The sequence below is a fragment of the Rhinoderma darwinii genome, chromosome 7 (genome assembly GCF_050947455.1).
Source record: "Rhinoderma darwinii isolate aRhiDar2 chromosome 7, aRhiDar2.hap1, whole genome shotgun sequence".
Classification (NCBI taxonomy): Eukaryota; Metazoa; Chordata; class Amphibia; order Anura; family Rhinodermatidae; genus Rhinoderma; species Rhinoderma darwinii.
In genome coordinates this window covers 55,414,361-55,430,450 of record NC_134693.1, presented here as the reverse complement: position 1 = coordinate 55,430,450, position 16,090 = coordinate 55,414,361, and the positions used below count along the sequence as shown (strand labels likewise).

Below are 16,090 nucleotides of genomic sequence, written 5' to 3'. Positions count from 1 at the left end.
TTAATATTAGGGACATTTATCATGGGCAGTGTGACATTTGATAAATCTGCTGCATACATTAAATTAATAATTGTAATAATTAATATTAGACATGGAGCAGGGACATAGCAGTGACAAGTATATACTGTTTATATGGGTTGCTGCAGAAGATCATTCTGCACTGTTGGGCACGAAAGCGTCCACTAAGCGGTAATAAAGAAAAAAAGAGGACTTCTGCTTTAAGAGGGATTTGCTTGAAAAAAATACTGCTTCAAATGCACAGAATGGATGGAACTTTATAATGCGGTGACACGTTTAATCTCACGATATATTTAAAAAAAAACAGGTTTATTCTGGAGCTCCGCAATATTCAATATCCACTATATGGAATTGGATGATTTATTGATTACATTACTTCATACAACGAGTAATACAATGTTTGTATGATTATTATTGTGAAAACCAATGAAAACAGTTCAAAGTTGGAAACTATAAAAAATAAAACTGAAGAATTGTCCCTATGAGGGGCGTAACTACTTCTGTAAGGGCATGACCACACGTGGCGGATTTCCTCCGCAACTGTCCGCATCAATGCCGCACAGAATCTGCGTTGCAGATTCTGCTGCGGATCTGCACAAAATGTGCAGTAAATTGATGCGGACTAGCTGCTGCGGACTGCGGTAAAAGTACTTCCCTTCTCCCTATTCAGTGCAGGATAGAGAGAAGGGACAGCACTTTCCCTTGTGAAAGTCAAAGAAATTCATACTTACCGCCCGTTGTCTTGGTGACGCGTCCCTCCTTCGGCATCCAGCCCGATCTCCCTGGATGACGCGGCAGTCCATGTGACCGCTGCAGCCTGTTATTAGCCTGTGATTGGCTGTAGCCGTCACTTAGACTGAAACGTCATCCTGGGAGGCCGGACTGGAGACAGAAGCAAGGAGTTCTCGGTAAGTATGAACTTCATTTTTTTTTACAGATACATGTATATTGGGATCGGTAGTCACTGTCCCGGGTGCAGAAACAGTTACTGCCGATCGCTTAACTCTTTCAGCACCCTGGACAGTGACTATTTACAGACGTCTCCTAGCAACGCTCCCGTCATTACGGGAGCCCCATTGACTTCCTCAGTCTGGCTGTAGACCTAGAAATACATAGGTCCAGCCAGAATGAAGAAATGTCATGTCAAAAAAGCAAGACGCATCCGCAGCACACATAACATGTGCATGACAGCTGCGGACTTCATTGCGGAATTTAGAATCTCCATTGAAGTCAATGGAGAAATTCCGCCATGAGTCCGCCACTGCTCCGCAACAGACAGAGCATGCTGCGGACACCAAATTCCGCTCCGCAGCCTATGCTCCGCAGCGGAATTTTACGCCTCGTCTAAACGAACACTGCTAAATTAAAGTGTAAGTCAATGGACAAACGGCTCCGCTGCGGATTAACGCTGCGGAGTGTCCGCAGCGGAATTTAAGTGAAATTCCGCCACGTGTGAACCCAGCCTTACAGTTAGAGTATGTTCACACGGGCTATTTTCGGCCGTTTTCCGGGCCGTAAACATCTTGAAAAACGGCAGAAAAATCAGAAGCAGAACGCCTCCAAACATCTACCCATTGATTTCAATGGGAAAAACGGCGTTCTGCTCCGACGGGGCGTTTTTTACGCGGCTGTTTTTCAAAATGGCCACGTAAAAAAACGGGCGCGAAGAAGTGCATGCCACTTCTTCAGGCGTTTTTGGAGACGTTTTTCATAGACTATATAAAATCAGCTCCAAAAATAGCCGTTAAAAACGCCACGAAAAACGCGACTTTGTTTAAAAAATGTCTGAAAATCAGGAGCTGTTTTCCCTTGAAAACAGCTCCGTATTTTCAGACGTTTTTAGTCTAGTGTGTGAACATATCCTTAATTTGGAGCTTCTTTTATGGCTTCATTTCAGGCTTCTTTTGAGGCGTTTTTTGAGGCGTTTTTTTTCTAGTATTCAATGGAAAATCAGCTCCAAAAAACGCCTCAAGAAGTGACATGCACTCCTTTTTACGGAGCTTAATTTTACGCTCCGTTTTTTAAAACAGCGGCGTAAAAAGATGCCCCGTATGAACTAAATTCTGTTTTCCCCATTGATTTCAATGGGCAGATGTTTGTAGGCGTTCAGCTTCCATTTTTTCAGGCGTTTTTCGAGGCGTAAACACCCCTGAAATACGCCTGAAAACACTGCGTGTGGACATACCCTTAGATATCTCTTACCGCTCCTTGCTTCCGGGTCAGCTACACCTCCGGGCACCGACACACACAGGTACCATCACTGGCCACTGGCAGGACCTTGTGTGCGGCAACACCTTAAAGTGAAGAGGACTGGGGCTTTGAATTTAATTTATTTTGATCTGAATTAATTTTAGGGTACGGTCTGGGGTAGGAATACATTTTGAGGTCTGGGTCTAAATTAATTTCAGGGTCTGGTGTCTAGATTAATTTTGGGGTCTGGTCTGGTTTCTGAATTACTTTTGGAGCCTGGTCTGGGAGTCTTAATTTTTTTGGAGGTCTTGTCTGCACGGTGTTTTGACAAATATGGCAACATAGTATATATCTGGGGGCACATAGGGTGGCACAGTAAATATCGGGGCACATGTATGGCACAATATATTCCAGGTACACAGTATTCTGAGTCATTTATCATACCATGCATGGAGCTGTACTGTTTTTACTGCCACTCGGCCAGCAAGTATGCCTTAGCCTAAACTTTCGCATGAAGCTGGTAAATGCTCGGGGAGCAGGGGCGTCCAAAAGTTTGCTATGGGGCCCAGCAATTTCTAGCTACGTCCCTGAAGTCTTTCTCATCCAAAATATTTCTCAAATTAAATAAAGGTGATCTTATATTCAGCCTATAGTTATTTGATAAGAACAAGCATGAGGAAGACTGTGGTCAACACCTAACAATAAAGCCACGTTTCCAATAGCAGTCAATACATTCCGATTTGCAGTCACAGAAATATAGATTCAGTATATAAAATGGTTGGCCACATATGGGCCATACTTCTGACATACATTGAAATAACAATGAAAAGTATACAAATGTATGCTGTAATGTTCTTATAGGTTTTACGTCTGAATATTGTTTTACTAAAGGTACAGTGTAAGCTGCTACTCTATTCTCCAATGCATAAAAAAACAAAAATTTTACAAAATAAGTCAATGGTTAAATAAAAATATACTGTATATATTTTTATATGTTTGCACAGTAAAAATTTGAGTCCGTTTGCAAAGACAGCCAAAAACGACCAAAAAAACCCAAAGCTTAACTTTCTAATAAAAAAAATAAAAATTTGTAAAATGTATCCCTAAAGTCGGACGGCCCAGTAATGTAAAAGAAACAGTTCCTTATTGATACGATTTTGTCTTGGATTACTACAGCTATGCTGTAATATACTTAACTCAAGGGGTCTAGAAATACTAAAATGAATATAAAATTATAAAAACTGTCAAAGATAAATGCAATTCTACATTATATGTGTGAGAATAATCGACTCTTCTTCCTTAAGTGATTGTCACTTGAAGGGCAAAAGTCATTTTTCACTGGCTGCAACAAGTAGATTGTAAGGAAAAGACATGTTTTTGTTGGCCATGTGACATAAAGGAGCCACTTTATTAAAGTAAACAGCACTAAAAACCTCGAAGGACAACTGGAAATATTCCCTGTGTATGTAAAGTTCAGGATCACAACTGTAGATGGTAACAAGCACAGCGTGAGGTTACGGAGGAAGCTGCCTCTACGTCTACAAGTGAAGGCCTGCACACACGTCTGTTTTTGCATTTACATTTTTTATTTAACTCTAGAAAACAGAAACAAGTTTTAAAAAAACGAAAAAAAAAACCAACGAAAAACCAGCAGATAAGACTCTGTTCACACCATATCCATGGAATTGGGTGCTGAAATTCCGCAGCATTTACTGTAGCAGCAAAGTGGATGAGATTTAGAAAATCTCATGCCCACGCTTCGGAAAAAAAAAACGCAGCGTAAATGTTAATAAATTGATCTGCGGTGCAAAATTTAATTCCGTAGCATGTCAATTTATGCTGCGTTTAAGTTGATTTTCCGTTTCGGGTTTGCCACATTCAATTAAATGGGGATGCAAAGCCCGCAACAGAAAGCCAAGTGTTGCGACATATTGCAGCGATTACGCCGCAAAAATCGCAACTATGGAAAAATTTTAAAATTAACATATTTACCCAGAAGTCTGTATTTTTTCGTCCAGTCTGGCCTACTGGGATGACTTTGCATCCCAATCCCATGTGACCGCTGCAGCCAATCACAGGCTGTAGTGGTAACATGGGCTGCAGCGCCATCCAGGAAGGCCGGACTGCACAGGAGGGATGCATCGCCATAACAATGACCTATTTAAGTATGAGCGTTTTTTTTACCGCTGATTTCCGTAGTGGAAATTCCGTCTGAAAAAATACACCACAATCTGGTACAATTTTTTGGACGGAATGTATTGCGGGTTCAAGGTCGGGTACACTGTGCAGTTTTTACACATCGGATCCGACCCGTTGGAACCCAGCCGTACAGAAGATGCTTATTTTATGAAAATATTTAGTAAAAAAAAAAGCAGATGCAAACTTATGGGCAGCTGTTTTAATTACTGGAACAAAAATGTGGAAATATCTAGGATCCTATTTTTTTATTAGGTAGAACGGCTTCGATAACCTGATATATCAGTACTAAGCCAACTTTACATCCATGCTCGGAGAAGCCAAACGGCAGGTTTTTTTTTAGTAGTAGAGTCTGTTTACATTACTGTCGCGTTTCAGTTCTTAAGGGAGCCATGACAGGTATGAATGATGCGTTTTGAAACAGATCCCAAAGAATCCTGCCAGATCCCATTAACTTATTATGGGTCTATAAGGTTTCTGTTGGGGTTCTGGTGTTTTTGCCGGCAAGAAGTGTTGTAGACTATGTTGCACTTGCTGTCAAAAATACCGGAACCCCAATGGAATGAAATACAGCGTAAATCTAAAAAATAGCATTATTTTGCTGCTTTTCCACATGACATTTTTGTTCCAGTTTTGGACACCGTTTTCTTTTAAATTACTTTTTGCTATTAAAAAAATAATCCCATTCAAATCAATGGGGCCAATAAAAGAAACATTAAATAGCAAACAAAAACATTAGTTCGAACAGAGCTTCAGACCTATTATTAAAGTGAACATGTAAACTGTATAGGCTTTCTTATATCAAAGGGTTTTACACCTAATAAACGGCTATGATGCCCTCAATAAGAATGTCTTTACCAAATGAACTACAAAATTCGCATTTCACATGCCCTTCACGACCAATTCTGATACAAAATTCATTAACAAAGAATTGTATGAAAAACCCAACACCGGCAACCGATACAGCAAAGATAAAAAATATGTCCAAAATATAACAAGTCCTTTTACAAACATAAAATGACAGCACTCAACAGAGCTGGTATATTGTCACAGTGTAGCTAAGCAATGTAAATATTGTATCAATATGTATATCGTACTTCCCAGTCCCTAAATTATCAATGTATGTACTCCATAAGTATATCACTATTTACAGCTCCTGAAAAGCTTTCTGTACATCGGCATGTAAAGGGAAAATAAATTACCGACACTGATACAGAGGCACAACAATAATGATAAACAGGTATATTCTCCGTGTAACACATTCGTGAGAAAAACCAATGTTACCTTGTAGTGACTCTACCAGAGACATTGAGCGTTACAATGAGAAATGAGACCAGGATACAGTACACAATGTGTTATGTGCCGGCTACCAGTGTTACAATGTAATAACAGATGTCGCAGGAAAATGGAACCAGCACATGTTCAAAGGTTTCGCTTCAACAATTGTTAAGATCGTTTCCATTGTTTAATGAATTATTAATGAATAAAATCAATGTCATCTCTGTAAAAACAATTTAACTATGGTTTCTATTAAAAAGAACTAATACGCCAAGCTGCCGGCTGCTTCGTACAAGAGGATTAGCAAAATAAGTGAAAAAGGATTTTTCCTGTGCAACTAGTAATTGTATATTAAAAAGTATCTCCACCTAAGGGTATGTTCACACGGCCAAATTTCAGACGTATACGAGGCGTATTTTGCCTCGTTTTACGTCTGAAAATCGGGCTACAATACGTCGGCAAACATCTGCCCATTCATTTGAATGGGTTTGCCGACGTACTGTGCAGACGACCTGTTATTTACGCGTCGTCGTTTGACAGCTCTCAAACGACGACGCGCAAAAATACAGCCTCGTCAAAAGAAGTGCAGGACACTTCTTTGGACGTTTTTGGAGCTGTTTTCTCATAGACTCCAATGAAAACAGCTCCAAAAACGGACGTAAAAAACACCGCGAAAACGGCGTGAAAACGCCGCGAAAAATGCGAGTTGGTAAAAAAACGTCTGAAAAGCAGGGTCTGTTTTCCCTTGAAAACAGCTCTGGATTTTCAGATGTTTTTGTTGACTACGTGTGAACATACCCTTAGGCGTCGTTCACATCTGCGTCAGGGCTGCGTTCCTATGTGCAAGGGTTCTGTCGTTTTGACGGAATGAATACCGTAGTCGACCCTTGCACAACTGACACAAACGGAAATCATTGGCGCCGTATCCGTCACCATTGAAATCAATGGTGATGAAAACGGAAACCTATGATTTTAGTTTCTATCAGTCAGGGCTCCGTTCCGACGGAAAGCTCAGACGGAACGAAGCCCTGACGCAGATGTGAACATAACCTAACACATACTTATACATGGATCCTATCTACATACATATGTAAATGTGTAACGGATATATTTTACATGGTCCGAAAATGTGGACCCATAATGTTTTACGGGTGAATCGCTCAATTCACCCAAACATCTATGTGGAAGATACATCCAAACTCAGCACAAACTGTAGTGAAGAAATTGCATCGCCTATGTCCATAATAATGTGCCATCTGAACCAACTCATGGACGGCATGGGAAATGATTTGCAGTCCGCAATACGAACCCGTAAAATCCATGTGGTGTCTCTGTGATACCTTATGCTCTCCGAAATCCATGAAAAAAAACCCTCCGTGTGGCTCAGAAAATCACCCATGTGAATAAGGCATCATGCACATGACCGTTTCCATTTTGCAGACCGCATAACGCGGATCCTAGTGGCTTCCATGTGCTGTCCGTTTTGTTTTTTTTGCGGATCCATACACTAGAATGGGTGAGACAGACCGCAAGTATGGAGAAGAATAGGACCTGTTTTATCATTTGCGGAATGGACACACGGATAGTACACTGAAGACAATAACAGTCGTGTGCATGAGCCCTAAGGCTGGATTCACACGAGGTCATTACGTCCGTAATTGACGGACGTATTTCGGCCTCAAGTCCCGGACCGAACACATTGCAGGGAGCCGGGCTCCAAGCATCATAGTTATGTACGACGCTAGGAGTCCCTGCCTCGCTGCAGGACAACTGTCCCGTACTGTAATCATGTTTTCAGTACGGGACAGTAGTTCCACGGAGAGGCAGGGACTCCTAGCGTCGTACATAACTATGATGCTAGGAGCCCGGCTCCCTGCACTGTGTTCGGTCCGGGACATGCGGCCGAAATACGTCCGTCAATTACGGACGTAATGTGCTCGTGTGAATCCAGCCTTAGGCTTTAGGCTGGATGCACACATTGCGTATTACGTGCGGATTTGCAGCGCGTATTTTCAAGTGGCAAATCCGTAGCGTAATACAATACCAGCAAAGTAAGTGAGATTTCAAGAAACCTCATCTACACAGTGCCGATTTTTTTCTGCACAAAAATTGACCTGTGGTGCGGATTTTAAAATCCGCAGCATGTCAATTTATCTTGCGTTTCCGCTCCCGAATTGTATCTGTCTAGTTTTAAAGAAAAACGCACCAAAATACACAGCGCAAAAACGCACCTATTTCCGCATCAAAATGTAATTTAAAAAACCGCACCATAAGGTTTTAGCTGCGGAATTACGTTCGTAAACCTGCCGTTTTTATGCGGATTTTCCCGCATCAAGTTACGCAACGTATGCATTCAGCTTTATTGTGTAACTTAGTGACAGAGAAAAGAACATACAAAAACATAGTTCTCAAATCTCCTGACTTCTTATTTTCAACCCATGTATGACCATATTGCAGATATTTTAATTGCCGGATTACAAATGCAATGGTAATAACAACTGTAATAAAAATCTAAAAAAAATCTGCCCAAACTGGTGACTAAGGCTATGTTCACACGGAGTATTTTGGGGGAGGAATATCTGCCTCAAAGCTCCAAACGGAATTTTGAGGCAGATATTCCTCCCCCAAAATACTCCGTGTGAATAGCAATGATCGCGCCGTTTTTCGCCCGCGGCCATTGAGCGCCGCGGGCAGAAAACACGCTTTCTCCTGCCTCCCATTGAAGTCAATGGGAGGTCGGAGGCGGAAGCGCCCGAAGATAGGGCATGTCGCTTCTTTTTCCCGCGAGGCAGTTTTACTGCTCGCGGGAAAAAGACGCCGACGCCTCCCATTGAAATCAATGGGAGGCGTTCTCGGGCCGTTTCTGCCGAGTTTTGCGACGCGGTTTCCGCGTCAAAAAACTCGGCAAAAGACCCCGTGTGAACATAGCCTAAAAGTCCGATTTTGAAGGGCCTTTTCAGCCCACAAAATATTGGACACCCCTCAAGGCCTGTTTTATGTGACATCAAAGTTTGTCATATACTGAGCCCTGAACCTGATAAAGCATACATACAATAGTTATGTCTCCGTCATGTGAGCGCCATTGTTCAATGAAGAAATCTGTAAAAATAACCCTTGCCCCTTTGAACGCTCCTTGTGATATGGAAACACTATCTGAAGAATATTCATGGCTATCTATTATACCACTTCTATATTTATCCCTCCTTTTGTTCCTACTTGGCTCATATTACTGGAAGTGCTAAATATAAAAATGAGCTGGGGGCAGAACACTTTATTCATTATATTTCCTCTGTTTATGAGGCAAATCCAGATCCAGGCACTCTTCTCTTTGGGGTTTATTTAACATGGTTTTAAATAGTGTTGAATGGGTTACTCCCAGGACACGGACGTATGTGCTTCTTGTAAAAAGATTAGAATTCAATTAGAAATTCATTAAGCAATTAAGATCAGGTTATTATTCTTAAAGTGAACCTGTCACCATATATTAACATTTTCCGAATTAACGATACATTCACAAATACTTGGAATCTAAGTATTTTTTAATATTTTAATATTGCACTTGTTTTTTCATCAGCAGAAAAACTGAGCTCTATCTTACATTTTATTGCTGAACTATTGTGTTTTGGCAACTAATAAGTTATGACATTTTTGTTTTTACTAGGTCTTTATTTCAGATGCATAGGAATGTAGAGACTTACGAATAGTAACCTGTTCACAATATCACTACGGTAAGTGTGGAGAATTAGGGCACATTCAGACGTGGCGGAATTGCTGTTGAATTCCGCTGTGGACAGTCAGCAGTGGAGTTCTGCAGCAGCCGTTTTTTACATTTGTTTCTATACATATTTAAGAAACTTAGTTCAGACGTTGCGAAAAATAACTGTGCGGAAATCAGGCTGCGGTGCAGAATTTCCCCTCCGCAGCACGCTCATGACATTGCGGAGAAGAAGCGGAATTTCACTGAGGGTCTCAGCATTTGCAATGCAAAAACTGAAATCTGTGGCAAGTCCGCTGTGATATCTGCAACAATCACAGCAACGTCTGAATTACCTGTCAAATATGCAAATGTTGGTGCAGATTCGTTGCGTAATTGCCCCGAATCTGCACCAACATTTGCAGCGGAAAAATTCTTCCACGTCTGAACATGGCCATATACTAAAGGAAACAGATCTGATTAATACATTATTGGCACTCTATCTGGCATACAAAAAGATTCCCTGTCCAGAAATTAGCAAATGACAGTACTCTTGAAGGAACTCTCATCGCAAAACTGATACATCGCCTAGTCCACGCCCTGAGGGGGTGCTGCATTATGCATGGATTTTCTCTTTGGCGTTCTTATAGTCCGTGTCATGCACCCCCTGCACTAGGCATAAAACCATGTTTCAGTTTTGTTCGGTTATGTTTCTCTGTTCTGTTCTGTGGACTTATATCCCATTGACTTATAATATAACTGTTAGGTTTCCATCAGGTGTCCATTTTTCTTAATGGATAAAATAAGGCACTTGGCTGTGCTATTCTTTCTGAGCAATGGAAACCTAAACTAGAATAATTAACAGAAGTGTGAACAGAGCCTTCAGGCTCCATTACAAGGGCCAATTATCAGGCAAACGCACTTTCCCGATCATTGTGTAATCAGGGCAATGATCAGCCGATGAACGAGCAAACGCTCGTTCATCGGCTGATCTGCTCTTTTAGGCAGAATCAAAAATCATCATTGTCGACAGCAGATCTCGGTGTAATCAGGGAGATGCGCTGCCGACATGATGAAAATGTATGGAGACGAGCGATTGGAGTTACAATCGCTCGTCCCTATACATAAGCAATCAATGCTCCATGTCAAAGCAAACAAGCGCCGATCAACAAGCTGTCTCATTAATCGGCGCTCGTTTACACGGCCCACGTCGAGCCGTCTAATAGGACCCTTAGTTGTTAGATTGACTGTCTCAGGATAATCCAGACAATCTAGAAGTTCCCAACACTACGAGTAGATGCCTCCTCGACAACTGTCCTTTATTTTACCTTCGTTTAGGTCAACAATTCACACTTAGACTTTTGGACTTGTCACACACAATGATTATGAACAGTAACTGTATATCTCATACTGACCAATAAAAACACATTATCAAACCCAATTGAGGAACATCTTAAAGTTGCATATATAAATGTATGCACTTCCTATTGCGTTGACAATGAGATCACACAAGCCTTCTGTATGCTCCTATAAGTATACCCCCTAGCCCTTTCTTTAGTGCGGATCTTCCTCTCGGCTAAACACTATCCTCATTAACCATTGACAGTAGGGGGGTCAATAGGAAGTGGGAGACAGACAGTGTAGAGAGGACAGAAAATGATCCTTCTGTACTACGAGTGAGCGGACTGTGTAGGGACAAGGTTAAGTAACGGTTGACAGAAGTTGCTGTGCTTTTAACAATCTCCAGTCATTTCATGCTCATGACAAGGAGCTGTAAAGTGAATATTGTTTTTTAACAACTGACTGGGAAGTTGTACCATTCAGTTGCTTGTACAATAGGCCCACTGCTGTGTCTGCTGTATGCGATCAGTAATTGAAAGAACAGACCTGAACGTTTCTTTCATCAAGCCAGTTAAAGACGTTTCCTGCTTTTATAACTTAAAAAAATGTAAGACACTTCGGGCTGCCTAATTCTATGTGACTTGTTAGCCTAAATAATTAAACATCCTTTCAGCACTGCCGTGGAAAATCCTGACCCTATGGGTCACACATGAATATTTCCTATAACTCCAATGAGCTTTTCAGTGAACTCTACATCACTGTACTATGCACAAATATAGCATTTACTGAAACTGAGTCAATTGGATTCTTTGATGTACTTTATGTCTATAAACGCCCTTTCACCCCATAACCACGGCAAACTCACCCAATACTGATGTCAAAGATAAACTAAAAAAAGTTGCTGCTCTGCCAGTCCCTCTTACTCTTCGTTCACATCTGCGCTAGGGACCCGTTCCGACATTCTGTCTTAGCTTTCCGTCGGAACGGGACCCTGACTGACACAACTACGTAGTCAACTACGCTATTGATTCCGTCAAACCCTTGCACAACTGAGACAAACGGAAACCATTGGCACCGGATCCGTCACCATTGAAATCAACCTTTGGTTTCCGTTTGTGTCAGTCAGGGCCCCGTTCCGACGGAAAGCTCAGATGGAACGGTACCCTAACGCAGATATAAATGAAGCCTTAGTTGCTATTCTAATATTTCTTATATTATCAGATTATAATAAGTAAAAAAGCAGCTTACCAGCCAGAAGAAGTTATAGTTTTTGAGCAGTCTTACCTTTAACTCTCTGAAGAATATGCTACTCCTCGCCCATTCAACAATAGAAAACAATGTCTGATCGGCCATTTTGCACATGAGTCCAAATGTATTGAGTTTATCATGTTTGCTCCTGTTGGCCTGCTCCTGCTGTAAGTAAGACATGATCTTGCTTTGGACTTGAGGCTCGTCAGGCTCACATTTCAAGAGTTCCACTATAAGGTGTGGGATATTGGAAGGGGAACTGGACTGATAACTGTCCATGTAAGAGTATCCCATAAGAGACTCTGGAGAACTTGTATAAGGGTCCGGGTACTCCGATTTGATAGCACGGCTGGGAAAATGACCATAGGCCTGGTAACCTTGTAGGCTGCCATGAGGTGGCATGGCCATGCTGATAGGTGACGTCACAAAGGGGCTTCTGTCATAGTCTGTCGGTGGAAGGGCGGCATGGTTTAGAGGTAGACCCTTGGATGCCGAGTGGATATTTTGGATAGCCGAAGAAATGGTCAAATCGGTGGGAATGGCTTGAATGACCTGACTCATAGCTTCTAGTTTAAGTCCATTAGCTCGAATTAGAGCTTTTTTCTGTTGTTTGAGAGCACGATCCCGTTTGTACATTGGCCCAAATTTGTTCCTCCCTCCACGCATCCGGTCAGCCCTCACAGCTGTAGAATAAAAAAAGTCTAACATTAAAGTTAAGACACAAACTTATGATTACCGAATATTTCCATGACAATCAACAACATTTCAAGGGGTGCAATTAATAAAAACATATGTCAATGCTACTTTTATATTATATAATGACTCCCTATGTAAAGAGCGTTTCCTATACACTCTATATATGTATATAGTTACTAAATTGTCACTTTTTCCTATTCATGAATTTTCTATAGCTTTCGATTTTTTGTTAAAGACCTCTTTTTTTTTTTTTTTTACTAGGATACCTACATAATAGTGTCAGCTTGTTACTTTCTCAAAGCAGAACAGACAATTTGATTTTATTTTTACTAAAGTCTCTGAAAAGCAAAGTCTTCAGTTTTAGGAATAATTAAGAAATGTGGTTCAGCTGCAGCCAGGGGGGGGATTTTAATGGGGTTTGTCACAGCGGTAAGTTCCATTGTGGTGCAAGTTTAATGGGATAGCGAGTGACACTGACTGTGCCTACCTTGGCCAGTGGCTCTTATGCAAAGGAGTGATTACACCTCCATTAAAAATGCATGGAGATCTCAGATACACATCTTGTATAAAGACTTCTGCAATTAATGAATCTCAGTAATTTATAGGCTACAATTTAGGTTTAATAGGGCTATTAGGAAAGTACACACTGCGGAGTCATTACAAGGAGAATGATTTATATAAGACAGGAGCTTTAAATCAAAGCGTGTGTGTGTGCATGTGCGTGTGCGTGTGCGTGTGCGTGTGCGTGTGCGTGTGCGTGTGCGTGTGCGTGTGTGTGTGTGTGTGTGAAATAATGCTTTTCAAATAAATATATATATATATAAAAAAGATTTAACAATTCCAAAATTCCTTCAATAATTAGACACAGAGGGTTTTTTTTATTTTTGGAAAAATAAAGTTCCAGAGGAAAAAGCAGTGTGCTCACATTTCCCTGTCTGCCACGTTTATTTTTCTTTTCAGACTTTCTATATACTATACTTTCCACATCTGGAAACCTATAAAAGTGTCCTTTTTTATTTTTAAGTGAAAAAAAAGTTTGACGTCCCAAATGAACAGATCGGTTGCAGAGTGATAATCAGAAAACGTATTTGTGGTTTGGTTGACCTGATTGACCTTTCTCTCTAAACCTGCTCTTGCCAAATGAATTGCCGTCATCAATGGCATAAAGGTTTAGAACTAGAGAAAGAAAATTCTTGCGTTAACTACATTTTCGTTCGTGATTCTGCATGCATGTGTGTGAATAGTATGTTCAGCTGTGTCGTTTCTACATTTATATAAAGCTATTAGTGTCCAACATTAGATAACAGATAAAATACAAAAAATGATGTGGGTTGAATGGTGATTGCCGGACAGGGAGCTAGTCCAAACTGCTATGTTACATATGGAGAAGAAAAATCTCCCCATGTATACGCTGATGTGCCCGTAGACTAATAGGCAAACTGTCAGATTCTTTTTTTTTTTTACATTATTATTTAATTATTTTATAGTTTATATATAAAAAAATAATAATAATTTGAGCTCTATATGTAGTTCCTTGGCCTCAAGGAATGAAGAAACAAACAAAATATTTTTTTAGATATTAAACAAGGTAGCTACTTGGGAGCCAGCGTGAATACTGATTGGTCCAGGCATATGCATATACTGTATGTTTTCTCAGGCTGTAGAAATGCAGGAATTTTAAAAATGTATTTATTTATAGCATAACTTTAAAGAGACGCTTCTCCCTTTGAAGAAACGCTATATAAACATATATATATATATATATATATATATATACATATATATATATATATATATATATATATATAAAAAATATATATATATGTGAAAAAAAATCGATATATATATATATATATATATATATAGATTTTTTGTCACAGATTTTTTTTCTTTTTTTAAATTTCAATAATGTATTTCTTTCCTGTTGATATAAGGAAACTGTCAGCAAGCAGACTAGCAAATGTTTATTGTACATATGGCTTGTACCTCTATTTTAAATGCGCAAAAGTCTACTTTTCTAATTGTTCTATGGGTCTATTTGGCACGTTAGCGCCTTGATACCTTGTGCGGACTGTTGCATTAAAGCATAAACACCTATGGCAGCAAGACTCATTTGCATCTTGGATCATTAACACTTCAATATGCAAAATGCACAAGTGAGAATGAGGCCTAACTATTTGCCTCTAGTACTGAAAGTATTTTGCTTTTATTTATTTTTTTAAAGCAGCACCCTGAGAAATTATTTTATATGTGGCCACCATTTGAAAAGTACACTTGGTAAAAGTTATGGCAGGTAATCCACTTACCAGGCACTTTGTTGCCGAGCAATCTCCTCTGATAGCCGCCGTTATATCACGTGACACCCGATTCCTACAGCGTTTGCTGTGTGGACCGGAAGTCACTTTTACATCTTCCTATGAGATGCTCAATGTGAGTCTTATAGGACTGCATAGTGAAAGTGACCTTCGGTCCACACAACAGACTCTGTAGGAATCGGACAGTCACATTGCGTTCACGTGACATAATGGTGACCGGGATCGGAGGAGATAATTCAGCAACAACGCGCCCGTTAAGAGGTTAACCTGCCCTACCTTTTACTGGGTATACTTTCCTAATGGGGTGACTATTAAAAAAAATCACCAGAATGTTCCTTTAAGCCAAATCATAAATAGGAGCGAAAAGGAGAAGTACAAAAGTTTCCATTATATATTTTTATGTGTTCAGGATCCTCTCCTGGTTTTGGCTTTAAAAAACAGAAACAAAACATTGACCAAATACGAAAGTGTGAATGAGGCCTAATAGCTTATAGCGATTTGTTTTTCACACTGCAGAGAATTATGGGAAAAATATCTAGATCTATCAGTGAAATGCAGGGCATAGATTATAGGGCAAATTTTTGCCTTAATTTTCTGGTACATGTAAGTTATCAGTTAATTTTGTAAATATTCTATATCGACGTAATGAATACAAATGCTATCCTGCTATGTATATGTTTTTTACTGCAATTTTTATTTAATAAAAGTGAAGTATTAAAATAAAAACCATGTTTTTAACCACTGTTTAAGGGGTTAAACGGCCAGGATCAGAGATTTGTAATCACAGCCACCTATTACCCTGGTAATCGCGGGCACAGCTGCTGCACCCGTGCAATTGCTCTCACATACAAGCACGCCATTTTTGGGTAAATACCTTCTGTTGAAGACCTACATGTACGTCATTTAGGCTTTATTTTACGGGGGAAAAAAATTATTTTCGTTTATGTACTAACTGCTAAAACAACATGTAAAAATGTTTGCTAAATGTCAGGAATCAAATACTTGAAAATTAATGTACATTATTAGAATCTCACCTCCTTAATTGAAAAACGTAAACTCTGATATTAACACTATATATATTCTGAATGCATAATGTTATGGCCTCTGGATGGTT

At 40.0% G+C, this 16,090-nt stretch overlaps 1 protein-coding gene across 2 annotated transcripts in view; it reads right to left on the bottom strand.

Annotated features, from left to right (window-relative positions):
- Positions 1–16,090, bottom strand: part of NR5A2 (nuclear receptor subfamily 5 group A member 2) — a 113,755-nt gene that overhangs the window by 59,475 nt on the left and 38,190 nt on the right. For both annotated transcript variants that reach the window (XM_075832240.1, XM_075832239.1), the window contains exon 4: positions 12,002–12,648. In XM_075832240.1, the coding sequence (XP_075688355.1) occupies positions 12,002–12,648 (647 nt within the window). The remainder of the gene's footprint in view (positions 1–12,001; positions 12,649–16,090) is intronic.